The sequence below is a fragment of the Sus scrofa genome, chromosome 15 (assembly GCF_000003025.6).
Source record: "Sus scrofa isolate TJ Tabasco breed Duroc chromosome 15, Sscrofa11.1, whole genome shotgun sequence".
NCBI lineage: Eukaryota > Metazoa > Chordata > Mammalia > Artiodactyla > Suidae > Sus > Sus scrofa.
This window is the reverse complement of record NC_010457.5, coordinates 106,825,070-106,852,678: the sequence shown is the minus strand read 5'-3', so window position 1 is coordinate 106,852,678 and position 27,609 is coordinate 106,825,070. Positions and strand designations below refer to the sequence as shown.

General features: G+C 36.8%; 1 protein-coding gene across 18 annotated transcripts in view; it reads right to left on the bottom strand.

The window, feature by feature from the left end:
• The window catches only part of ABI2 (abl interactor 2), a 127,263-nt gene that overhangs the window by 51,211 nt on the left and 48,443 nt on the right, over window positions 1–27,609 (bottom strand). For 10 of the 18 annotated variants that reach the window (XM_021075327.1, XM_021075337.1, XM_021075325.1 and 7 more), the window contains exons 2-4: window positions 19,295–19,462; window positions 7,995–8,171; window positions 6,466–6,483 (exon numbers count right to left, since the gene is read on the bottom strand). In XM_021075327.1, the coding sequence (XP_020930986.1) occupies window positions 6,466–6,483; window positions 7,995–8,171; window positions 19,295–19,462 (363 nt within the window). The remainder of the gene's footprint in view (window positions 1–6,465; window positions 6,484–7,994; window positions 8,172–19,294; window positions 19,463–27,609) is intronic. The other 8 variants (XM_021075328.1, XM_021075331.1, XM_021075336.1 and 5 more) reach the window with 1 other exon arrangement.

Sequence of the window (27,609 nt, the reverse complement as noted above, 5' to 3'; positions counted from 1 at the left end):
CTAAACTACATCAATTTGCTAGGAACAGGAAGGAAAAGGAGTAGGGATAGAAAAAGAGTAAATAATTTTATTCTATACATGGAATAGCTGAAATACTTGAAAACAGTTTTCCAACTTTGATTTATTTAAGATTTTGGTACGTAAGGTGTTTTGTTTAAATTGCAGTATCTTCTCTATAAGTCTTTTAATCTACAGCCAAAATAATATAAAATAAACAATCTATAAATTAAAATCTCGTGGACATTTCTATACATAAAACTTGATATATTTTATGATCTGGAGAATCATTGAATGATTGTATTTGTTTGGTTAATGGGGTTTGCATGAGTAACTTAATTCATTTAAGAAACAAAGAGTCCCTGAGGAATGTCCAACTAATCTATAATTTTACACTTCACTGATACTGCACTACCTTTATATTAAGCCAAAAAAGTATTCAATATTTCCTCAAGATAGCCTTCGTTGTGTGAAAAAATGTTTCTATACTAAGTAAAACAATGAAAATTCTAGAAGTTCCCAAGTGGTGCAGTGGGTTAAGGATCTGGTGTAGCCACAACTGTGACAAAGGCTGCAACTGTTGTACCAGTTCAATCCCTAGCCTGGGAATTTCCTCATGCCATAGGTGTGAGGAAACAAACAAAGAACAATGAAAATGCTATGCAGAATATAAATACTGCTATATAATTTAAGGAAAAGGTAAGAGAACAGAAATAATTACCAAACTAAATTTAATTTATTCATAAGTGAGATCTGTATTTTAATTAAAGTTAATAAACTGTATTTCAAATCTAAAATAATTTGGTAAAATATTACTTGCGGGCTTAGTCATCATGGTTCTAAAAACTACTTTAAGGGAAGTTTTAGGGGGAGACAACATTTCCTGATGAGTAAAACATAGGACTTAATTGTGAGTGTGGTGAAGGGGAACTCAACAACAGAGACACACAAAGACAGACAGAGAGAGAGAGAGGACACACCATAAACTTAGGACAAAGAAAAGTAACACTGCACCCATTTCAAATAAAACTTTAAAAAACACAGTATACATTGGCAAAACTATCATCTGGCACATAAACATGTAGTTAATGGTCCTGAACCATGAATGGGAGTGCTCAAAGTTTTATTTGGGAATTGGAATGAGATTTTGGTGACTGACTGCAACCATAATTAATTAATGTATTTTTTGATTCCATAAAAGCAAAAGTCATTACTGGGAGCTAAATGAAGCAGGTATTAGGTACACGGAGAAACAGTAGGAAAGGTCCCCTTTTTTTTCTAGCAGGAAGAAACCCTCACAATAGAAGAAATACTAGATGATGAAGGTTAGTTAATGCCTGACAACAATTCAAATACTTTCCCACAGGCCTGTGGACTAAGAAATGCAGATAACACTGAAGGCAAGAGCATTTCCGTTATGATCAGAGTGGTCTGCTCTCTCAGGCTTTGGAGATCACTACAACTAGCACTAACTATCAGGCCAATTATTATACATTAACACTGTTTCGTAAGTGCTCCTGTGTTTCCTGCTCTATCCTTTTTTGGTACATGCAATACCCTTCCTGAACCCTGATGTATAATATAATGTATATCACATATAATGTTTATTATAAATGTCAGTGCTTTCTAGCATCTTGAGAACATCAGTATTTTTTATAAAGCTGGATAGCCAGGTATCACTAGTTTATAGAGTGTATCACCTTTGCTATGAAGCAATCTGCCAGCCAGATGACCTACTGCAATTTAAGTAGCAGACACATTCTAAAAAGATACCTGCAGTATAGCCCTATTCTATTCTATTCTATTTTTAGGGCCACATGTATGGCATAGGAAAGTTCCCAGGCTAGGGGCCGGATCAGAGCCAAGTCTGCAACCTATACCTATACCACAGGTCATGGCAACGCCAGACCCCTAACACACTGAAGCGAGAACAGGGATTCGAACCTGCATCCTCATGGATATTAATTGGGTTTGTTGGCAGGAGCTTCTGCATACTACAGGCACAGCTGGGGTGGGGATGGGGTTGGGGAGAAAGAAAGAAAAGAAAAGATGGACAAACTTCTTCATGATTTTGAAAATAGTTTCTGACAAATGGCGTTTGCCAAAACAGAGTTGGTGGCTCGAGGCTGGAACTAACAGGCAAATGCAGATGAGTCTCCCAAGGGTTGCTTTTATTATAGCATTTTTTTCCCAAATGCTGTGTCAAATGAATACTTAAGAATGAACCCTCAGCTGTACCTGAAAGCTATAGAAATGCGAGTGGCAATTTATCATCCTTCTTTAGGGAATGACATACTTATTAAAGCTCATACTCAAGTGAAAAAGCCCATTTTTATAAAGTTGTGGACCCTCAAGATTACAAGCAAATTTCAAGTGTTGTATTCTCTTTTTTTGTCTTTTTAGGGCCACACCCTCGGCATATGGAGGTTCCCGGGCTATGGGTCTAATAGGAGCTACAGCTGCCAGCCACAGCCACAGCAACAGGGGATCCAAGCTGCGTCTGTGACCTACACCACAGCTCACGGCAACACCGGATCCTTAACCCACTGAGGGAGGCCAGGGATCGAACCCGAAACCTCATGGTTCCTAGTCGGATTCGTTTCTTCTGTGCCACAGATGGGAACTCTGAAAATGTTGTACTCTTAATGTGCTAATTGTAAAATAAATCTCTCACCCTTCCTCGTTATTTTAGAATCTGTTTGTACAATGTTCAACTAAAATAAATACATTAACAGATCAGAAGTCTTTAGTTTTGGGATTTTTTTTTGTCTTTTTTTGGGGGGGGGGGTCTGTTTTACGGCCATACCCACGGCATATGGAAGTTCTCAGGCTAGGGGTAAAATCGAAGCTACAGCTACCAGCCTACACCACAGCCTCAGGAAGGCAGGATTCGAGCTGCATCTGTGACCTACACCACAAGCTCATGACAAAGCCAGATCAGATCCTTAAACCACTGAGTGAGGCCAGGAATCAAACCACATCCTCCTCATGGATACTAGTTGGGTTCGTAACTGCTGAGCCATGACGGGAACTCCAGAAGTCTTTACTATTTTTGAATAAAATAATACACTTATTTTTTGGAGTTCCCGTCGTGGCGCAGTGGTTAACGAATCCGACTAGGAACCATGAGGTTGCGGGTTCGATCCCTGCCCTTGCTCAGTGGGTTAACGATCCGGCGTTGCCGTGAGCTGTGGTGTAGGTTGCAGACGCGGCTCGGATCCCGAGTTGCTGTGGCTCTGGCATAGGCTGGCAGCTACAGCTCCGATTAGACCCCTAGCCTGGGAAACTCCATATGCCGCGGGAGCGGCCCAAGAAATAGCAAAAAGACAAAAAAAAAAAAAAAAAAAAAAAATAATACACTTATTTTTAAAGTATTTAAGCTTAGCTCCATTAGTGACAACCTTTCGAAAGTTTGTAACACTTTCAACAAAAAAATGTCTTAAATACATTAGTAAATAAAGTCTTAAACCTCTTTTAACTATTAAAATAAAGAGTGGGAAAGAGTACCCCAGTTCAAGGTACATTCCGTTTTTATATGACGTCGAGTACATTTAAACACTTCCAATATGGTATTCTATCAGCTTTTTATGCCTCTTGCAGTAGAAATATCACTACATTGTTTTCAAAGGTCTTATGAATTAGGAGCTCCCTCGTGGCCTGGCAGGTTAGGGATCCCGCATTATCACTGCTGTGGTGCAGGTTTGATCCTTGGCCCGGGAACTTTCACATTCGATAAGCTTGGCCAAAGGGGAGGTTCTTAGGAATTTAAGCTCTACAACTTCTACTCAGTCAACTGAGGAAAAAACAATTAACCTAAATTTCAAATGAAAAGAACCATTAAACACAACCAGAATGTCCTGTACAAAAGGCTAAAAATTCAACTTTTGGCATTCCTGTCGTAGCTCAGCAGTTAAAGAACCTGACTAGTAACCATGAGGACTCAGGTTCAATCCCTGTCCTTGCTCAGTGGGTTAAGGATCCTGAGTTGCCATGAGCTGTGGTGTACGTTGCAGACATGGCTCAGATCCCGAGTTGCTGTGGCTGTGGCGTAGGCTGGCAGCTACAGCTCCGACAGGACCCCTAGCCTTGGGAACCTTTGTATGCCAAGGGTGTGGCCCTAAAAAGAAAAAAAAAAAAAATCTACTTTTAAGCATGGAGGTCTTTTTTCTGAGTCAAATCCCATGTGTCTGGTCCCAAAGTATGATATTGTTTACAGTATGTCTAAAAGGCATCAATTCTAACAACAAAAGCAAAGAGAGGGCTCATGATGAGCTGAGGAGGAAACAGTATCAGGAAACTTCTAGGGTACCTGATATAATCTCTAGGTCTCCAAAAAGCTCAGCTGGAAAACCACTGGACTAGTTTACTATTTGCTGTCCCTTCCAACTTTAATATTTTTTCTTTAATTCTATTTTCCTATCTTAATAAATTCAAGTATTTCATTAATCAACCTTCTAAAACAACTCGTATTTTTTCACCAGCATAAAAAAAAGTAATGATTTGCTATATGCTGAATATTTCTTTCACTCTACTTTGTTTTGGTCCACCCAAAATTATTAACTATGTGCCACAAGTTTATAGAGAAGACATACTCACAAAGAAGGACAGGAAGATAGGCACTGGCACATTTTAGCTTCTAGGATGAGCTTCTCACCTTCTCAACCCCATCCCAATATAGTAGAAATGAATACACAGAGACACAACTCTCGGCAGTGGAGCTTTTTGGTGCAAGGGTGATGTTTCCTTATTAGATCTTTCTAGGAACATTTCATTTTCCACTCACTCTGGCCTAACTCTTGCACGGAACAGATCCTGAACCCAGAAAAGTCAAGAATCATAGTAGGATTCGGAAGAAGTATGGAGGGATGGCAGCTTAGGTGAGCTGGTTTAAAGTTTAAGGAAAAGGAATTCATCCATTACTTTGTTCTTCCTTCGGTTAATCTTTTTGTGAAACTCAATAGCCAAAAGCTGAACAGAGACTTTACAGGGAAAAAGCCAAGGTGGCCACAAAGATTGCTTTTGGTTTAATTCTACCTATTTTATGCAAAGCAATCTTCTCACAATCCCACATGCCTCGCTCACCCAAACTAAGGGCTTGGAGCCAACATTCCAGTAACATATGAAATACACCTGCCTGGGCTCCTCTAGGCACATCTCTCTACCATGATCTGTTTAAATTTCTGTGGCCAATGTTAGCAGCTAGCTAGTTAATGATTCAAATCTCAGTCTTTTTTTTTTTTTTTTTTTTTTTTTTGCTTTTTAGGGCCACACATAAGGTGTATGGAAGTTCCCAGGCTAGGGGTCAAATCAGAGCTGCTGCAGCTGCCTGGCATATCTGAGCCTCGTCTGTAACCTACACCACAGCTCACAGCACCACTAGATCTTTAACCCACTGAACAAGCCCAAGGATGGAACCTGCATCCTCATGGATACTAGTCAGGTATGTAACCCACTAAGCCACAACAGGAGCTCCCCAGATCTGTCTTTTTGTCTTCTTGTTATCACTTTCTAGACTTAAGACATGGCAAATAAGAGATTATAGGTAAGAATATGTTTTTCAAAAGGAATCACAAAATTTGGGTAAGAAAAAATGAAAAGGGAATGCGTGCTCAGTTTGGTGACAATAATCTTAGTACCATTCTATCTGACAGGTTTCTTGAATATACTTGAATGTCCTTTCCCCTTAATCCTCCAAAATAATAAAATTTTAATGAAACAAAAAAGAAAAGAAGCTATTATCTAATTTGTAACTTGTATTTTATTAAACACTACAATGAGCTTTGAAGTTCTGCATATAATATTCAGCCTGAAAAACTCTTAAAGGGAGTTTATACTGAAATATATAATTTACAGAGCAATTTGAATAAAAATAATAATTTTGCTTTTTGCAAAATACATGATACTGCAACTTAAAAAAACCCTAGCACTGAATATTTTTCAATTTTCAATTTCTTTACAGTGATTAAGAGTCAAGAGATAATGACAGAGTGGCCGCAAGGTGTATAATAAAGCACACCATTTATAGAATAAAAAGGCTATTACACAGGGGGAGGGTTAAATGAAGCACATTAGCAGCCCTCCAATCCATAAGAAAATTTCTACATTTACAAAAGTCCAGCTAATTTTATTGCATAATGACATTTTATGATAGGATAACTTACATTTCGGTTTCACAAAATAGATTAACATTGCAAAGTAACCACTTACTCAACAAATATTTACTAAGTGCCTAATGTGTGTCAGGCACTGTTCTAGGTACAATGAACAAAAGGATAGGGCAATGAACAAAACAGACAAAAATATCTGCCCTCATGGAACATGAAGACACACAAAGTTACATGACGAAAATAAAATAAGAGGAATTATTTGTTGGTTTTAAAAGGCCAAGCGCCAAATATCTCTTCACTCCCCCTATGTAATATTCTACATAAGAATAAAGAATGGAAATCCAGCCCTGGAATCTCTTACCTTAAATCTAAGCAACCACTTAATGCATAAATGGAGCAAATAAAAGAGGTAAGGGAAAAAAGCATTGAAAGGTTAGTTGGAACTTCAAGATGTGAAGAGAAAGGAAAAAAAACAAAGAAAAAACAAGTTAAGCATTCAGCATTAAAAAATAATGTTTCAGTAGATCATAGAAAGAGTGGTTAAAGCAGAATGTGTCATGAACGGGAGTTTTTTTGATGAAATTATATAAGACACTTTTATTTAAAAACAACTTCATTAAAAATTTCTTCAAATTAGTGACCCCTAAACATTAAAAATCCAAATAATGAAAGGGACTACAGAGTCCCTAAAGAATATGTACTTGAAATGAGAATTGGGGGACTACCTTTTTAGTACACAAGTAGGCAAGTACGAACATGATGTTTTATATTCTAAGTGCCTTTTTTGTCATTAGATTCTGGGGCTTCTAAAATTTTCTATTAGCAGTCATTAGCTTTGAATAAATCTCAAAAGAATTTCCCAAATTAGAGTAAATTTATTAATTATCCATCCAATTATACATCCTATTTTAACATGCTCTAGTTAGTACCGTAATCTAAATGCATTAGCTGTTTATTATAAAATTAAATTCAAATTTCAGGTAATAGTGCTTATATCAAAATTGTGAGAAAGAAAAAGATTTTTTTAAAAATTTACACTGTACATTTTCTTTTACCTAGACCTGCACTCAATTTAGACTTAACTGATTTCTAGCCATACCTGTGTGGGGTATATTTTTCAAATTTAAATTTGCTTATATTAGACATAAATCAACTGTATGAACTACACAGCCTCACTGAGAGGCATATAAACATTTACTGAGCATCACATTTTAAAAGTCATTGTCTTTCAAATCACTGATGAGATGCAAATTTATACTTAGCTGAAGCACTGAATAATTTCTTAAGTAGAAACACCAATTTAAATGAAATTTATATGCTCTTTAGTTTTGACTATGATACCTTACATACATGGCAGGCACCTGAATACCTTTTAAAAGATAGCCAAAATATATAATGGCTATATACGCAAAAGCAGTAGAAATGCTAATTCACATATTAATTTTATCTACACTATTCTCATCCAAAATGTTGAGATAAATTACTTTTAGAAAAAAGTACATGTTTATTTAAATATGTTCTTTATGAAAACGAATGCCAAATTTGCTGATAAATTTTTAATAATACTTTAATAATACACTGAATAATTTTTAATTAGTCATACTAAATGATTAAAGGATTAGAAAGATTATACCACACTTATTTATCAGATCTATATGAGGTATTTTCACAACTGATTAATATGCAAATTCTATCAGTCAAGGATAATTGTTTAAAACTTGAAAAACACAATGCAAGAAGGTAACATAATTATGTGGTAAGAAATCTTCAGAACCACAACTGGGCCAACATTTGGTCCTCTAGGAGAGAAAAGATAAACGTTTAATTTTCCAAAGAGTTAGTTCCCTAAAGGGCTATTGTTTTAAAAAGTTTGACAAAAATTATACTTACCTTTACTCCATGTCCAATATCATCTAGAATTGTATAGTCAATAGGTTTTCTAATATAACGAACTGGTCGCTCAAGGTTGGCTGGAGCAATAATCTTATGTGTCCTTGAAGTGTTTTTATTGGTAGTCAAAATACCAATTTCTCTTCTTGCAACTTTCTCTTTATGAATATCAACAGTCTACGAGACACAATATAAACACAAAATGGTAAAACTCTAATAGCCAGAAAAATCAAAATATAAATACTTAGAGATTTAACATCATCATTCATATCCTTAACCACAATTGCTAATTTCTCCTTTTGGGACCAATGTTGACTTCCTCCACATTTAGGCTAAAGCAAGGGTTGGGAAACCATAACTGGCAGACCAAAACTGGCCCGCCATCTGTTTTTTATAGCTGAAAAGCTAAGAGTAGAGTTTACATTTTTTAATGGTTGAAAAAATTCAAAAGAAAAATAAGGTCTAGGAGTGCCTGTCGTGGCGCAGCGGTTAACAAATCCGATTAGGAACCATGAGGTTGAGGGTTCGGTCCCTGCCCTTGCTCAGTGGGCTAACAATCTGGCATTGTCGTGAGCTGTGGTGTGGGTTGCAGACGCGGCTTGGATTCCACATTGCTAAGGCTCCGGCGTAGGCCGATGGCTACAGCTCCAATTCGACCCCTAGCCTGGGAACCTCCATATGCCGCGGGAGTGGCCCAAGAAATAGCAAAAAGACAAAAAAAAGAAAAAGAAGATCTTGACATGTGAAAATTATATGGTATTCAAATTTCAGTTTCCATAAATACAGTTTTATTAGAGCACAGTCATTCTACTTTCTTACATATTGTCATAATACAATGGTAGAAATAAATATCTGTAACAGAGACCTTACGGCCTGCAATGCATAAAGTATTTATTAAGTGGCCGTTTACAGAAAAACTTCACCAACTTCAGGGTTTAAGCATGTTAATCTTTCCCCTCTCCATTAAGATTTAGCCTGATTAAGAAAGCCCCAGTGATTAATTTGGTTACATTAAAAAATAACCGATTAGTATAATTTCCACTCATGTTTAAATACATTTTCATTTTAAAAAAGGCCTAAAATACAAATATGACATTAAAAAATAAGTCACTTTTTACAAAGAAACTTAAGCTTACTTAGGCAAAGCTGCTTATATTTTATCATGACACAATGCTTGTAAAATATTTCATTATTTTATTCATTAAATGCTTAAAACAAGATATAATTTAGTACAAGGTGTTTTTACTGAGTTTTCTATTTGCTAATAGAGGGTAAATTTCTCCACAAACACATGTAATTAATACACTAAAACAACATTTTTCAAACTACAAATTGCAATTCAGTGAGATGTGAGCTGCAATTATCTTAAATGAAAAAGAACAGAAATATCAGACAACATGCACATAGATAAGTATTTTTTCTTAAAATATTTGTTATATATAAACATATACATTAAATTGTGTACTGGATGCAATATAAAATGTTTTTTTTTTTTTTTTTTCCTTTTTTTGATCTTTTTAGGGCCATGCCCACGGCATGTGGAGGTTCATAGGCTAGGGGTCGACCTGGAGCTATAGCTGCCAGCCTAAGTCAGAGCCACAGCAAAACAGCATCTGGAGTTCCCATCGTGGCGCAGTGGTTAACGAATCCGACTAGGAACCATGAGGTTGCGGGTTCGGTCCCTGCCCTTGCTCAGTGGGTTAACGATCCGGCGTTGCCGTGAGCTGTGGTGTAGGTTGCAGACTCGGCTCGGATCCTGCGTTGCTGTGGCTCTGGCGTAGGCCGGTGGCTACAGCTCCGATTCAACCCCTAGCCTGGGAACCTCCATGTGCCGCGGGAGCGGCCCAAGAAATAGCAACAACAACAACAACAACAAAAAGACAAAAGACAAAAAAAAACCAAAAAAAAAAACAGCATCTCCGACCTACACCACAACTCACAGCAATGATAGATCCTTAACCCACTATGTGAGGCCAGGGATCAAACTACATAAAGTGTGAAGTAAACCTGAAACAAATTCAATGCCTTTTTCAACCAAGAGATTTTAAAAGCAACAGAATCTCTAAGTTCATAACTAATAAATATACAAACGAATATTAGCCAAGGCAGTGACCTTATCATTTTAAGTATTTCTTTTTAAAACAAAAATAGCCCTTGAAATTTTTTTGTGCATATTAGATAAATTATGAGATCTGCTTTCCTTTTCAACTGTGTGGGGAGCTGTAACAGAAAAAAAGAAGTCTGGAGTTCCCATTGTGGCTCAGAGGTCAGTGAACTCGACTAGCATCCATGAGGACACGGGTTTGATCTCTGGTCTCACTCAATGGGTTAAGGATCTGGCATTGCTGTGAGCTATGGTGTAGGTCACAGATGCAGCTGTGATACTGCTTTGCTGTGGCTGTGATGTAGGCAGGAAGCTATAGTTCTGATTCAACCCCTAGCCTGGGAACTTCCATATACTGAGGGTTCAGCCCTAAAAAGACAAAAAGACCAAAAAAAAAAAAGAGGTCTGCATATTAGTGACAAAGTTGGAATTTACTTATTAGCTTTAACTTCAGAGAAATGGAAATTAATCACATTTTATTTTTGAATAATTTTAATGAGTAATTCTGAATTATTAAAAATACGAGCTAGGAAGATTTTATACTTATCAAGTATGCTTCAAAATAACAACAACAACAAAACTCCAAAATAAGATACTTACTTTTTATATAATTGGTCTTTATCATACTAATTAAAAAATTTATTAGAAAATGTAATCCTTTTGCAACATTGGTTTCATTCTGCTTAAGTTTTTAAAAATACAATTATCTTATTCAGAGATGAAAACATTAGAATGTAAACCTGATCAACCATAATAGAATTCTATTAAGGCAAACTAGAACTTCAATTTCAAATTTTCCTGCTAGAGGAGTTCTTGTTTGTGGCACGATGGGATGGGTGGTTGTCTCTGCAGTGTGTCTGCAGCACTGGGACACAGGTTTGATCCCCTACCCAGCACAGTGGGTTAAGGATCCGGCATTTTTGCAGCTGCAGGGTAAGTTGCAACTGTGGCCTTGGATCTGATCCCTGGCAGGCAAACTCCATATGCTGCAGGGCAGCCAAAGAAAAATTTTTTTCCTACTAGAAATATTAATAAATCTCTGGAGAATCAAAAAGGGGGATAACTTTTCACTTATTATTTGCACTAATTTATAACATGCACATATTTTAAACTGAAAAAATTGAGACTTTTTTTTTTTTGGTTGCACTCACAGCATGCAAAACTTCCTAGGCCAGGAATCAAACCCAGCTACAGAAACAACCCAGGCCACTGCAGTGACAACACCAGATCCTTAACCCACTGCACCACAAGAGAACTCCAGATTTTTTTAAAAGTCTTAAAACAATTTGATCATACCTGGAGGCTGGGGGCACTTACATATTACTCATGTATTTTAGGTACACGTAAACACACAGCCCAAAACTGTATAAACCATTACAGTAATGATAAAAGGAAGACCAGGAGTTCCCATCATGGCTCAGTGGTTAACGAATCCGACTGGGAACCATGATATTACGGGTTCAATCCCTGGACTCACCCAGTGGGTTAATGATCCAGCGTTGCCATGAGCTATGGTGTAGGTTGCAGATGAGGCTTGAATCTCACGTTGCGGTGGCTGTGGAGTAGGCTGGTGGCTACAGTTCCAATTAGACCCCTAACCCGGGAACCTCCATATGCCATGGGTGCAGCCCTAGAAAAGGCCAAAAAAAACCAGGAAGACCAATATAGCAAAAAAATGATCAAAGAACTTTCATAAATAAGCCTACATAAGAGACAGTTGCTATAACGGGGCATAAAGTTAGGCTCTTAGCTTCCTAGAAAAGGAAAAGTAGAAGTAATGAGTTAAAAGGAAACATACACCCCTCCATTAGTAAAGTGACCATTTTCCCAGCACTAAACTGTTAAAGGAACTGGTTGAAGGAATTAAGGGGGGGGGGAGCTCTTTGCTGCTTCTTATATTAATTCTCATTAAAACTGAGGCATATTTTAAAAAATAATTCTTAATAGCATATGTCCTTAGACAATCAAAATAATTTACTTTGGTCAAATGCTTCTGGTTGTCTACTCTAAAAAAATGCCTACATCTTGGGAACACTAAAGCAGGGTTTCTCCACAGCAAAACTACCAACATTTTGGGCCAGATAATTCTTTGTTTTGGGAGGGCTGTCCTGAGCATTGCAGGATATACAGAAGCATCCCAGTAGGTATCCGTAGTACTCCCCAACCCAAGTTGTAACAACCAAAAATGTCTGACACCTGCCAATAGTCCCCTTGGGGGTAAAACTGTCCTAAGAACCAAAGTAGAAGAAGGACAAATTTATTTGTCCCTTACATTATTTATTCTCAAATATCAATTGTTTTCAAACTTTTTACAAGATTCCTGACTAATGCCTCCAGAGACTGCCTAAGTACAGATATTTGATGTCATTAACGTTTAAAAATTTATAATAAAAAAGTAATACATGGTTAATTAAGGAAACCAAAGGGGGACTGGCATCATGGCATTGGGATGTTGTCTCTGTGAGGATGCAGGTTCAATCCCTGGCTTCACTCAGTGGGTTAAGGATCTGCCATTGTTGTGAGCTACGGCATGGGCTGCAGATGCAGCTCTGATCCAGTGTTGCTGTGGCACAGGCCTCAGCTGCAGCTCTGATTCAACCCCGAGCCTGAGAACTTTCATGTGCCACAGATGTGGCTATAAAAAAAAAAGAAAAGAAAGAAAGAAAACCAAAGGGTAAAATTTGTCTTCTTGCCATCCTACTATCACACTGAATTGAACTGTAGGAATTCTGTGTGCAAAATCAAATATATCTTCAGAATAAAGCTATGATTTTATTTGAGGTCTAAACAACTTAATGGAGAACATTAAATCTACTCCATAAATAAGGAAGAGAAAGTTTGGTTGAATAGATTCTGAAGTTTTCACCAATCGCCTTATTCAAATTTTTCAAAGACTTCTCTTGTAGAAAACACGATCATATTCAAATTAGAGTAATATAATGAACACCCTCCTTATAGCTAACATCCAGCTTCAACATACATCAACTCACAGCCAATCATCAGTTTTAAAAGAACTTTTTATACAGCTCTTAAAACATATTTTTAAATACGGTTGCTATGTTTTTGCTAAGGGAAACTCACAGCTTTCATTAATCACCGTCTCTGCCTTCACAAATATTCTTTGACATTACAATGCTAAAATGTATTAAGTTCAATTTTCTAGGTACAAGTTCAACACTGACATTTAGTTAAAATTTTAACAGTAAGAAAAGCGTTTTAAATTTATCCTGGATTTTTAAAGTTACTATTTATATGCCAATTAACTTTTATTTAGAAGAGGCCTCAATAATAGCACTCACCTACAGCAAGTAAAAAATATGTTTAGCTAAAAATAACCAAAACTAATGCAAGAATACCGCTATTAATACTATGACTGTTTGCTACTTATTAACCAAAAAACACATCAACTAATATTACTGCAACAATGCAAGAGTTAAACATCTTTAACATCTTTTCTCCCACAGTTCCTTACTAATTTGTTTCTCTATCCTTCTCACAGCTATTGCCAAACTGGTCTCACTTAAGCCACACAGTGCCAGACCAAGGCTCCTCTAGAATACCTCTCATTGCCTTGACTCCCAGCTGCTTCGCAAGCCTGAGCTGCCCTCCCACACTTCCACCATGGACCCGAGCACATGCTCAGGCCGCAGTAGATGACAGGAAGGAACTGTATAAAGTATTCTGTTTTAGAATTATTCATGCATTGTTGTTTTCCATTACCACAGATAATCAAGAGTAGACTACCTCAGTTAGTTGCCCATTAGTGTGGGAAAATATTTGCAAACAAACAGTTACAGTGGATTAACTCAACTAAGTTCGGTGTTTTTAAATATGACTCCATTTTTTTTAAATTAGTAAGTTAATGTTTCAAATAAGCACTTAATTATTGAAATTATAAATATGCTTTAAACTATTCATCCTTCATAAAAAATCAGATGTTAACAAAATGAATGAATAATTTTAAGGTATTCATTTTTTATAAAATGATATAAGCTATACATATAAATTAGGAAGTATATACATTCTACTTTCTATGCATAATTATCCATTGATAACCATTAGTGAGATTTCCTTAATTTAAAATTTGGACTTTTTAAACGAGTCTAAATATATAGGGTTTTGGGGTTTTTCTTGCTTTTTAGGGCTGCACCCATGGCATATGGAGGTTCACAGGCTAGGGGTCCAATCGAAGCTACAGCTTCTGGCCTACACCACAGCCACAGCAACACAGGATCTGAGCTGCATCTGCAACCTACACGACGGCTCACAGCAACGCCAGATCCTTAACCCACTGAGCAAGGCCAGGGATCGAACCTGCAAACTCATAGTTTCTAGTTGGATTCATTTCTTCTATGCCATGATGGGAACTCCTAAATACATAGTTTTTTACACAAGAAATTACCTTACATGGTGAGGGTTCCTAGGGTTTGAACATTCTACTACCTTTTAGTGGTACTTGACCCTTAGGAAGAATTACTTCCATTCCTATGTTAATTTACAGTCATCCTTTCTACAGCTATCTGCTAACTATTTCAACACCCACATAGCCCTATAAGTTCTAGTCAGCTCTTCAGAACTTTTTAAGTTCTTTATGTGGCCGTTTTACCTCTCTTGATCTTCTAAGCCATGATGAACTGAATACAGACAGCACTGACTGTTTTTAGTAGTTCAGAGAAGAATTTTACTTTACAAGTTGCTAAGAATTTTAGTTTGAATAATGTTCTATAACCTTTTTTAAAACTTACCAAAAATGGACACAAAATCATAAACATAGTAAATAGCAGTCATCTTTATACATAATGCTATACTGACTTAAAAGTAACTATATGTACTTGCTTATACAAGTATTCAGTAAAATTAAATTTTTGTGCTGACAATTACATATTCTTTAAAAATATTTAACGTTAATTTAACTTCTACTCTCAGTTTGAAGATTAAAACTTTCATTTAACTTTTTAAATAATATGTTTCCTAAGAAATGATAGGACAATAGAAACAAAGCTAGAGGTGAAATTTCTTTAACATCCTTAGAATTCCTAAGAGGAGTTCCCTTGTGGCTCAGCAGGTTAACAACCCAGTGTTGTCACTGCTGTAGCTCTGGATATAGCTGTGGTGTGGGTTGAATCCTTGACCAAGGAATTTTTGTATACCTCAGGCACAGCAAAACAAAACAAAAAAAAAACACCTCAAGTAATCCACATCAAGAACCTATCCTAACACTGCCTTATAGATATGGTGAGTGTGGTATAAATTAGTACACTATCTAATACCATACTGTCTTTTTAGTACCAAAAAACTGATACTAAATATTCATAATCAATTCTATCTTGTTTTTCAAAACATTTGACATTGAGAAAATGGGTTATTACTTTGTTTTGTTGAACTATTTCCTCCTGATTCTATTTGGTAGAGTCAATAGCATTTCCATCCTCAAAATCAAAATGAAAGTAATTTGGATATAGTTCAGTTACATCAGAGTGATAGAGGATAGACCTCAGTGGGGCACAAACTGAGGTAAATAGCAAAGCTATCAGAACAGAAGGAAGAAAAAAAGCAAAGTAAAAATCAAGTCCATTTGTGAGAATCTCACAAATGAGAATAAAACGTTCAAAATGGAAAACAGCTCATTAATCATCTCCTATCATTTCACAGGTGAGAAAACTGAAGTTCGAATAAGCCAAATATCACACAAATCAGAAGGGCAGAAAGTATAATCTAGATTCTCTGCCAGCCCCTTCCCAAACCTCAGCATTCACCTCTACTAAAAGGGAGAAAAGAGCTAGAACTGTAGGAGGCTGAAAAGTAAAAAGGTTCTTACCATGGAGATAGGAAAAAAGATACTGATTAGGAAAAGAAATTGAATGCTCAGATATCTAGCATCTCCCAGTCCTGAACCACTGTACCAGAAAACCCTTACAACAACCCCTGACATCCATCATTCCAGTGTACATGTGATCTCATCTTTGACCTGACTGAACCTCCATTTCTTTGCTTCTTCAACCCCATCTTCCTTCCAAATTCTCCCAACCTAGCATTTTTGCCCAAAATGGGGGAAAAAATTCGTCTCAAGATATCTTAAGGGAGCTCCTGTTGTGGCACAGCAGATATGAATCCAACTAGGAACCATGAAGTTGCAGGTTCAATCCCTGGCCTCGCTCAGGATCTGGCGTTGCCATGAGCTATGGTGTCGGTCGCAGACGCAGCCTGGATCTGATGTTGCTGTGGCTGTGGTGAAAGCTGGCCACTGTAGCTCTGCCTGGACCCCTACCCTGGGAACCTCCAAATACCGTGGGTGCAGCCCTAAAAAAGCAAAAAAAATATATATCTTAAGAACTTTCTGACTTGCTCTAAAAGAATGTTTCTAATAAAGCATAATAATAATAAAATTTTAAGTACCAAACATTTGAAAACCAGTATTTTAGAGCAAGAGATTGGACCACATAACAAAACTGGTCCATGGCCTGCTTTTATAAATGCCCACAGCTAAGAATGCTAAGAATGCCTTTTACATTTTTAAATAGTTGATTAAAAAAACATCCAGAACAAAGAATGAGACAAATCATATATGGACCACAAAGCCTGAAATATTGACTATCTAGCCCTTTACAAAAAAGTTTGCCAATCCTTTATTTACTAAGTATCTGCTTTATAAACAGAAAACATTTTCTCTTCTACTATACAATAATAATATGTCATTCTAAAGAGTATCAAATCAATTTGATATTCAATCGACATTTAAAACAAAGGACTTTACTTATACATTAAACGCAACTTAAAAAAATTTCAATCCTTAAGGCAAATGCTAAAAAATATGTAAATTCTTTAAAAATTCGGGGAGTTCCCATTGTGATTCAGCAGAAATTAATCTGACTAGTATCCATGAGGACACAAGTTCGATCCCTGGCCTCACTCAGTGGGTTAAGGATCCGGTTTTGCCATGAGCTGTGGTATAGGTCACAGACACAGCTTGGATCTGGCATTGCTGTGGCTGTGGTGTAGGCCAGCAGCTACAGCTCCGATTTGACCCCTAGCCTGGGAACCTCCATATACCCCAGGTGCAGCCCTAAAAAGACAAAAAATTAAAAAATTAAAAAAATAAATTTATACTGATTTCTTAAATATAGCCTTCATCAGCCCATTTCTTCTACTCAATTCCTCATCTAATACACATTTCATATAAACATAACAGCTGCTGTAGAGTTTCAGATCCCTTGCCTTTCAAAGTACTGCCCTCTAGACACTCAACTTCAAATGAAGAAGGTTCAACAAATTCTGGACAACTTGAAGTAATCTTAATCACTTTCCTCCTTAAGGTTGCTACATTTCTCTACCAAAGGACTAGAGTTCTAATCAGAACAGAGATGATCTCTTTCACTGTCAATTTCTTACTATTACCATCTACCCACACAAATCTCTTCTACTTCCTCTTACAAACTAATAAAAAGTTGTCCTTCCTTTTTTAGGAACTCTAATATATCATTTCCTCTTCTGCATTTATCCTTTTCCTCTTAATTTCTTTGGATTATTTGCCAAAACCTCAAACATGGAGAAATTTTAAAACTCAAGTATAAACCTCAAAATTCTCTATCAGATTAGCAATTTGTCAACATCCCTTCTACAGAAAACCAAGTTCATCTATTTCATCACTGAAAATGCTACTGACTATTTCCTTGAGGACATCCTTTCAGAATAAAAATCTACCTCTCATTCATGAAAACTCACCCATACTTTTAGTTGAAGACACACAGCAGTACAACAAGCAATAAAGTACATGTCGTATACAAAAGTTTATATGTGAGGTGAAGAAACTCTTATAGTGGCAAATTCAGATTTAAGATTAAATAGTACTAAATAATAAGAAATCCCTCTGAATGGTCTGATGGATTTAACAGAAACATACGTAGCCCTTACATAAGTGATTCAATTATGCCGACTCTATTTAATTACACAAATTAAACTTCATATTTTGAAAAATAGATCAGTAAATTTCAGAAGTCCTGAACTTTTAAGATACACGAAGATAATATGCACATTTTAATACTCTTTTTACTCCAGAAGAGTTCTAATCATTAAGTTCTAAAGAGAGTATTGAATACCACTAAAGTACTCAAAGAAACAGTGCTAAAATAGAAAAGCTCCAAAGATCATGTCAAGGAAAAGAAGGCAGATCAAAATCTTTTTTAATGGCTTTAAAAAATGTATTTGGCAATTATAAACTGATTTTTCATTGCAGCAATATTTTCAGTGGCCCCCAAATAGAGGACTGGTTATGAAAATTATGACAACATATGCAACATTATGTAACCATTCAAAATGTTTATGAAGAGCTTAAAACATCAGAGAAAGATGTTTGTTGTAACAGTAAAAGAGCAGAACCCACAAATTCCATATATAATATAATCCCAGCTAAATTTTAAAAATTATTTATAAGAAAAAAGCATTAAAAGGAAACATACCAAAAAATTAACAGGAAAAGTTTGAGTAGTGAGGGAAAAGGTTTGTTTTTCTATTTTTTCTTCTTTTTTTCAGTATATTCATGATCATGACATTTATGACGAAAAAAGTGTAACAATTTTTTTCCAAGTTCTATACAAAGATAACTTTATAAGGTCATTTAGATTAATCTTTCCATTACTGAAATAACAGAAAAAAGTGCTTATTTATTTATTTATTTTTTTTGTCTTATCCAGGGCCACACCCTCAACATATGGAGGTACCCAGGCTAGGGGTCTAATTGGAGCTGTAGCCACCAGCCTACGCCACAGCCACAGCAACTCGGGACCCCAGATATGTCATGGTTCCTAGTCAGATTTGTTAACCACTGAGCCATGACAGGAACTCCAAGAAAAAAGCATGTGAACAAGTCATCTGGCTATCAGATTTATATTTGTAAAAAGATGAAGAAGTATAAAATTTAGTAAAAATTGGAAGAAACCAGGCAAATTTTCACCTCAAGCCTGATTATTTTAACTTGACAAGTGAGTTTTAATAAAACCATTAAAGTTTAGTTCCATATCAAAATCACAGAGATTAATCACTAGTCCAAAAGGCAGAACTGAAAACAACCTACTACTGAGATAGTATTTTCCAAATCATATGTGTGTTAACTCACATAAAAAACGCTGTCAGCATTATAGACTGCCTGTGTTTATTACATGTTCCTCAAAGGCAAAACAGGAAAATAGTGTGGTCTCACTTGTGAAATATGATTGATTGAAGACTCCATCCTTCGAAGTTGGGATGCCTGGATATCCAGCATCTGCAGCACATTGTTGGCCAATGTATTGATAAGATAGGCAACACTTGCTAAGGACTGGGTGGTGTAGGCTTTGGTTTCTTCTAGTGCTCGCTGCTTATCTGCTGACTAGGAAAACAAACAAACAATCATTACTTCAAAGACAACCCATTCTATCAATCTAATCTTCAAAAATATTCATCAAAGCCATTATGTGGGAGTTCCCGTCGTGGCGCAGTGGTTAACGAATCTGACTAGGAACCATGAGGTTGCAGGTTCGATTCCTGCCCTTGCTCAGTGGGTTAACGATCCGGCGTTGCCGTGAGCTGTGGTGTAGGTTGCAGACGCGGCTCGGATCTCGAATTGCTGTGGCTCTGGCGTAGGCTGGCGGCTACAGCTCCGATTGGACCCCTGGCCTGGGAACCTCCATATGCCGCAGGAGCGGCCCAAAGAAATAGCAAAAAGCCAAAAAAACAAAAAACAAAAAACAAAAAAACAAAAAAAACCATTATGTGGCTGAATCTACACACATTAGTTCCTCCTTTCCCTTCACTCTAACATATGAAATGTGGCCATAAAGTAATTTCTGATTAAAGTAATAATAATGACAAGATAATGATAATGATAAACAAAAATAATCAAGTAAAATAAAATGGTAATAATTCTGATAAATGATAAATTAAAATAAAAATAATTAAAGGACCCTTTCTTCCAAAGCATCTTAAGTATTATAACCCTATGGAACATAAATTACCACATAACCCAAATGAAAAAAAGAGCACACAATAAAAAGTGGTTAACTGGAGCTCCTGTCATGGCACAGAGGAAACAAATCAGACTAGGAACCATGAGGTTGTGGGTTCCACCCCTGGCCTCAATCAGTGTGTTAAGGATCAGTTAACATGGTTAACTGATTATTATTATTATTATTATTTCCAAGATCACTAATCAAAGCAATGGCAAAGTTACATATTCTATGCTAACTGCTGAACACCATTTTCCTGCCTTAGTTCTACAGAAAAAAACAGTTCAGTAGAAAATATTCAAGCCTCTGAACCAGAAACCTTTTATCTTAATGTCAGTTCTAATTATTTCAACATGTCATATTCTAAGCAATGGTGAATATCAAATAAGATAATGAACGTAAAACCACTTTCTATAACTGTAAATCATTATATCTAACACCTGTCATTTACCTCTTGGAGCAGTCATTAAGTGTTCGAAGTCCACTGTGTCTTACTCTCCCCTCTCCCACAAAGAACAGGACTCAGAATCAGCAAAGCTAAATATAATTTCTTCCAAGACAAGTAAAATTCTTTTCAAGAAGGAGTTAAATAATCAAATAATGTTGCTTTAATTTGAAGAGTTAAGAATCACTGTATTAACTTTTCATTTTTTAAATTCTAATCTTCAGTAGTCTTATTAACATTTAAATTTAGTAAGAATTGAAACCAAACTTGGTTGAAGATGAATAACTCTAAAAAAAACACTTTATAGACCTTCCAGGTTACGGCTGTGCATGTAAGCAGCTTGGAAGTCACCTCTCCATCATAACAAGTGAAAAGCTGAACAGACATATAAATAAATAAATAAATAAATAAATAAATAAATAATTTAAAAAAAAAAAAAAAACTTTCCTTGACTTCACAGTAGAAACCAGTAAGTCAATAACACTTTTTAGATATTACTCTAGAGTATTTATTACAGAGAATAACCATAATTTTAAAAACTTATTTGTTAGTATCTTTCAAAGGATCAAATCAGGGGGATGGATGTTTGGATAGATATTATTTTCAATCCATCCTTTCATAGACAATACTTGAGATTTCCTGAAAAGCAAATATTATTGATGTAACTCAACTCTCAAATCACTTCATGCTGTGACTTTATTCTTACTGCGTATGCAAAATCACATGGCTAATCATTGTTGCATCAAGGACAGGAGAAGCCTTTCTATATTGGGGGGGTTCCATGAATATCTACTTCTCTATGGGAAATTAAAGACACTGTGATGTAAAATGTATGAAGAAAATCTAAATGGAGATGCCATTTGTGGCTGACATATCATTTATGTAAGTTACCATTAAGTAGGTGTTTAGTGCATTATTCTTCTGCATTAAAATAAGACAGAGGAACATTCTGAGTTTTATAAAAAAAAAATTGTTAGACCAATTGCTCTTTAAGGAAAAAACGCTGGTAGTCCATTAAAATCCTGATGTATCTTCATAACAGCAATAGTTAAAAGTTATGAATATTAGTTAATATGGCTGAAATAAAGAAACCTTCATAGATATCAGAGAAAAGTACAGCTAATTCTTCTTTAAAAGGGTATAAATATATTGTTCATCCACATTTACTAAATAAGCCTCAATCTTGAAAATCATAAAAAGCACATATCTCTGATCATTATATCAGAAGAATAAGAATGCTTCTTGATTGCTTATAATCTGTAGTTTGACCAGGGAGCAAAGGCTGCATTTTGAAATGTTTTATTTAGAGTATGTGTGACCATCACATATTCTAATAAAACAGAATTTTTTTTGTTCTCTTTTTCAACAGCCCCATGGCATATGGAGTTCCTGGGCCAGGGATCAGATCTGAGCCGTAGTTGCAATCTAAGCTTCAGCTGCGGCAATGCCAGATCTGTAACACACCGTTCCAGGCCAGGAATCAAACCTGTGTCCCAGCACTCCCAAGACACCACTGATCCATTGTGCAACAGTGGGAACTCCAAGAATGGTTTTTAATGTGTTGTAAAACTACTGGAATTGGAGTCTCCATCATGGTGCAGAGGAAATGTGTTTTAAAACTCCTGGAATTGGACTTTCCACCATGGTGCAGAGGAAACGAATTCAACCAGGAACCATGGGGTGCAGGTTTGAGCCCTGGCCTCGCTCAGTGGGTTAAGGATCTGGCGTTGCCATGAGCTGTGGTGTAGGTCGCAGATGCGGCTCAGATCTGGCATTGCTGTGGCTGCGGCATAGGCCGGCAGCTGTAGCTCTAATTCCACCGCTAGCCTGGGAACCTCCATTGGCTGCAGGTGTGGCCCTAAAAAGCAAAAAAAAAAAGGAGTGAACCTAAAGTAAACTATGGACATTGGGCGATAATGATGCATCAATGTAGGCTCATCAATTGAAACAAAGGTACCACTTTGGTGGGGGATGTTGAAATTTCTTCTTTTCAATTTTTCTATGAACCTAACATTGTCCTTTAAAAAATTAAAATTAAAAAAAAAAACATATTTTAGGACTCCATAATAGCTACTTTCAAGACAGCCATATCTATTTTAAATTTTACAACCACTGAGACAAACAAAATAATGTTAAGCTGGAGTTCCCACTGTGGTGCAGTGGGTTAAGAATCTGATTGCAGTGGCTCAGGTTGCTGCAGAAGTATGGGTTCGATCCCCAGCCTGGCACAGTGGGTTAAAAGATCTGGTGTTACTGAAGCTGCAGTGGAAGCTTAGGTTCAATCCCTGGCCCAGGAACTTCCACATGATGCAGGTGCAGCCATAAAAAAGAAAAATTATACTGCCATTAAAACTACATATTTATATAAAATCAGAATTATATTTACAAATTATACCATAAACTGAATATTATTTTTAAGACCTTAACCTGAACATCCTATAGTTGAAGGTAACAAAGTCTCAATTCTTCTAGCTTACATTTGTCAAAATTTTTCACACTAGGATAGCCTAAGCAGATCACTGAAAGAAAAGCCATGGATTTTTAATGTTTCAGATGGTATGTATTTAAGAATAATTATGAGTGATGCTAGATCACTGGTTTTCAAACAAAAGTTCATGGATATTCTCAAGGAACCAGCAGTACTCTTTAATAATTTATTTTCTTTATTTTTTTATTTCCACAGTAATCTACTTACAAAATTGTGTTAACTGAAAAAGACACACAACAAAAAGCTGAGTTATGTTTTATTCAGGGACCTTACTGAGAACTACAGCCTGGGAGACAGCTTCTCAGATAGCTCTGAAAGAATTATTCTAAAACGGTAATGGAGGAACCAAAATAAATAGGAGTTTTTGCTTTAAAAAAAGGAGTTAAACATTAAAAGATTACTGCTAATCACAAAAAAAAGACATCTAAAGTTAATGATTTGAGTGCTTTTCTACATATGGGAAGATGCAAGAGTCTGGGCTCACTGAAATTATTCCTTTGTTATACATCTTATCTAGGGCAGTATCCTGTTTTTCTTCATCATGAATTCCCCTTAGCATTACTGTGGGACAGCTGTGGCACAGGTTGCAGCTGAGGCTTAGATTCAAGCCCTGGCCCAGAAACTTCCATATGCCATGCAAGCAGCCTAATTAATTAATTAAAAAATAAAGTACAGTGATAAGAACAATATGAGGAAAATGGCAAGTCTAAACAGCATCAATGATGTCAAATGCCTAGACAGATACTTAACCAAAGGAGAAAAAAGCTGAACTAACAGACTATATACAGATGATTTAGGAAAATAAAAGTAATTACTATAGATTATCTGCTTATACACATTTTTTAAATTGGGTAAGCCATTCCATGACAAATATTAAGTAAATATGTAAAAACTGAACCATATCCCCTATTAATCTTCAAGTACAAATGTCAGAAAATTCCTACATTATTATTATTTTGTACTAATAACCAAAACAAGTCCACATTGGGTACACGAGTAATTTTTTCTCATATGACAAACCACCTATATACAAACAACCTCTCTATATAAACAACCACACATATAAATTTTTTCGATTTGTAAAAAGTTTATTCTCTCTTGGCTTCCAAGTCATGAGATTGTTAAATTGGAATTAAAACTTACTCAAAAATCTAAATTTCCTTAGCTATTAATTTTAACCCCAGACTATTATCAAAGGGCATCTTTGGGAGAGAAGCCATCCTTATTGTCTTCTCTACCAGATCCTCTGCCATGCAACTAGAGTGTGAAGAGAACACATTTCAAATGTATAAAAGCTATCTCTAAAATCCTTCAGTATAGCAATTTTGGAACTACTTCAGCATATGACCAACGAACACCAGAGTCTGACACTATGAAACACTATTCTCTGGCTTCATCAGGCATAGTTTATGCTAAAAAAATTTCCCATTCCACAAACTATTGCATTTGGAATGGATAAGCAATGAGATCCTGCTGTATAGCACTGGTCACTATATCTACTCACTTGCAATGGAGCATGATGGAGGATAATGTGAGAAAAAAATATGTGTGTGTGTGTGTATAAGACTGGGTCATTTTGCTGTACAGTAGAAAACTGACGGAACACTGTAAATCAAAGATAATAGAAAAAATAAAAAGCATTATTAAAAAAATTCCCATTCCAAAGGTTATTTTAGTCTGGATGCAAGTTCCATTACACTTAGAACTCTAAATTTACCTCAGAAAAACAATCAAACAGGACGAAGACACAGACAAGGATATTCACTGACACAGTCAATGATTAAAAAGAAAAAAACATGAGACTGATTAAACAACATATCCATATATGGCCTTTATTAAGTAATGAAAGTAGTATTGCTATGCATTACTAATATGGAACAGTTATCGACAAAATAATTAACTGAAAAAGAGCTGGGGAGTTCCCGTTGTGGTTCACTAGGTTAAGAATCCAATGTGTTCTCTGTGAGAATGTAGGTTTGATACCTGGCCTTGCTCAGTGGGTTAAGGATCCAGCATTGCCGTGAAATGTGGTGTAGGTCACAAACGCAGCTTGGATCTGGCATTGTTATGGCTGTGGTATAGGCTGGCAGCTGTAGCTCTGATTCCATCCCTAGCCTAGGAACTTCCAAATGCCACGGGTGTGGCCCTAAAAAGAAAAAACCTAGAGAAAGGAAGCCCTAAAATGTTAACGTGAGTTTTTTCTGAATGTTGGGAATATAATTTGCGTGGTTTAGTAATTTTTTTTTTTTTTTTTTTTTTTTGCTTTCTAGGTGTAACCCTTGGCATGTGGAAGTTCCCAGGCTAGGATGGAATGGGAGATGCAGCTGCTGGTCTAGTCACAACCACAGCAAGGAGGGATCTGAGCCCACAGCTGTGACCTACACCACAGCTCAAGGCAACACCGGATCCTTAACCCACTGAGCAAGGCCAAGGACTGAACCTGCAACCTCATGGTTATTAGTGGGATTCATTTCCACTGAACCACAATAGGAACTGCTCTTTTAGAGATTTTTAATGTGACCTATTTTTTTTTTTTAACCTTGGGCATAAACACTTGCATGATCAAAAAGAGTAAAGCTATATTACTTCTAAAAACCCTAACACATGTATTAACACAGAAGAACAGACACTAAGGGTTCTTAGTAAACAACATAAAAGGAATATTTGTAGGAAGATGGGATTAAGATGGCAGAATAGAAAGAATGGAGCTCAACTTCTCTCCTAAAAACAATAAAATTCACAACTAAAGGCTGAGCAATCTTCAACCAAATGGACCAGACACCTTAAAAAAGATATCCTACTCCAGAAGACAAAGAGGAGGCCACATCGAGAGGTAGGAGGGGCAATTACACGACATAAACAACCCATACCTCCCAGGTAGAAAGCCCCACAGACTAGAAACTAATTGGTTTACACAGACTCACCTACAGGAGTGACAGTTCTGAGCCCCACATCAAACTCCCACATGTTGGGATCTGGCACTGGGAGAAAGAGCCCCTGGAGCATCTAGCATTGAAGGCCAGTGGGGCTGGTGCACAGGAGCTCCACGGAACTGGAGACCCCATTCTTAAAAGGTACACACAGAATTTCACATGCACTGGGCCCAAGGGCAAAGCAAATTATCCATAGGAAACTGGATCAAACCTGATTGCAGTACTTGGAAGACCTCCCGGGAAAACAGAGGTGAATGGGGCTTGTTGTGAGAAAGGACATTGGAAACACAGCTCTCAGGAATATTCAGCAGAGTGCCTTTCTCTGGAGATGGCCATTTTGGGAAAATCTGGTCCCACCCGTCAGTCAGCTGCTGAGAAGCCCCGGGGAAACAACAATCCTGGTGGGATTGTTGCCCCGCCCCTCAGTAAACACGCTGCCTAAAGAACCCCCAGGTACACAGCCCCACCTCTGATGCCATCCACAGACAAAAACCACACCCACCAGAGGGATCAGATTCAGCTCAAGCTACCAGTGGGCAGGCATCAGCCCCTCCCATCAAGAAGCCTACAGAGAGCCTCCACACCAACCTCAGCCACAAGGGCAGCAGCCACCAGAAGTAACAGAGGCTACAAACCTATTATCTATAAAAAGGTCACCACACCAAAAACCTATAAAAATGAAGACAGAGAACTATAACTCAGAGGAGGGAGAAAGAAAAAAACTCAGAAAAACAGCCAAGTGATGAGGGGATTCTCAGCCTCCAGGAAAAAGACTTTAGACTGTTGATGCGGAAGATGATGCAAAACATTGGAAATAAACTGGAGGCAAAGATGGATAACTTACAGGAAACACTGACCAAAGAGATGCAAGATATAAAACTTAAGCAAGAAGAGATGCAAAATACAACCACTGAAATAAAAAATTCACTAGAAGCAGCCAACAGCAGAATACAAGAGGCAGAAGAACAGATAAGCAAGGTGGAGGACAGATTAGTGGAAATTATGGATGCAGAATAGAAAAGAGAAAAAAGATTGAAAACAAATGAAGAGAGTCTCAGAGAATTCTGGGACAATGTGAAACACACCAACATCTGTACTATAGGGGTGCCAGAAGGAGAAGAGAGGGAGAAGGGGACAGAAAAAATATTCCAAGAGATAATAGCCAAAAACTTCCCTAACATGGGAAAGGAATCACTCACTCAAATCCAGGAAGCACAATGACTACCATATAAAATAAACCCAAGGAGGAATACACCGAGACACATATTAATCAAACTGACCAAAATTAAAGACAATGAGAAAATCTTGAAAGCAGCTGGGGAAGAGAAACAAGTAACATACAAGGGAACCCCAATAAGGTTATCGGCAGATTTTTCAGCAGAAACTCTGCAGGCCAGAAGGGAGTGGCATGATATACTTAATGTGATGAAGGGAAAAAAGCTCCAACCAAGATTACTTTACCCAGCAAGGCTCCCATTCAGACTTGAAGGAGAAATCAAAACCTTCACAGATAAGCAAAAGCTAAGAGAATTCAGCAACATTAAACCAGCCTTACGACAAATCCTAAAGGAACTTCTCTAGGCAGAAAAGACAAGACAGCAACAGGAAACAAAAATTTCAAAAATGACAAGGCTCACCAGTAAAGGTATATATACGGTAAAGATA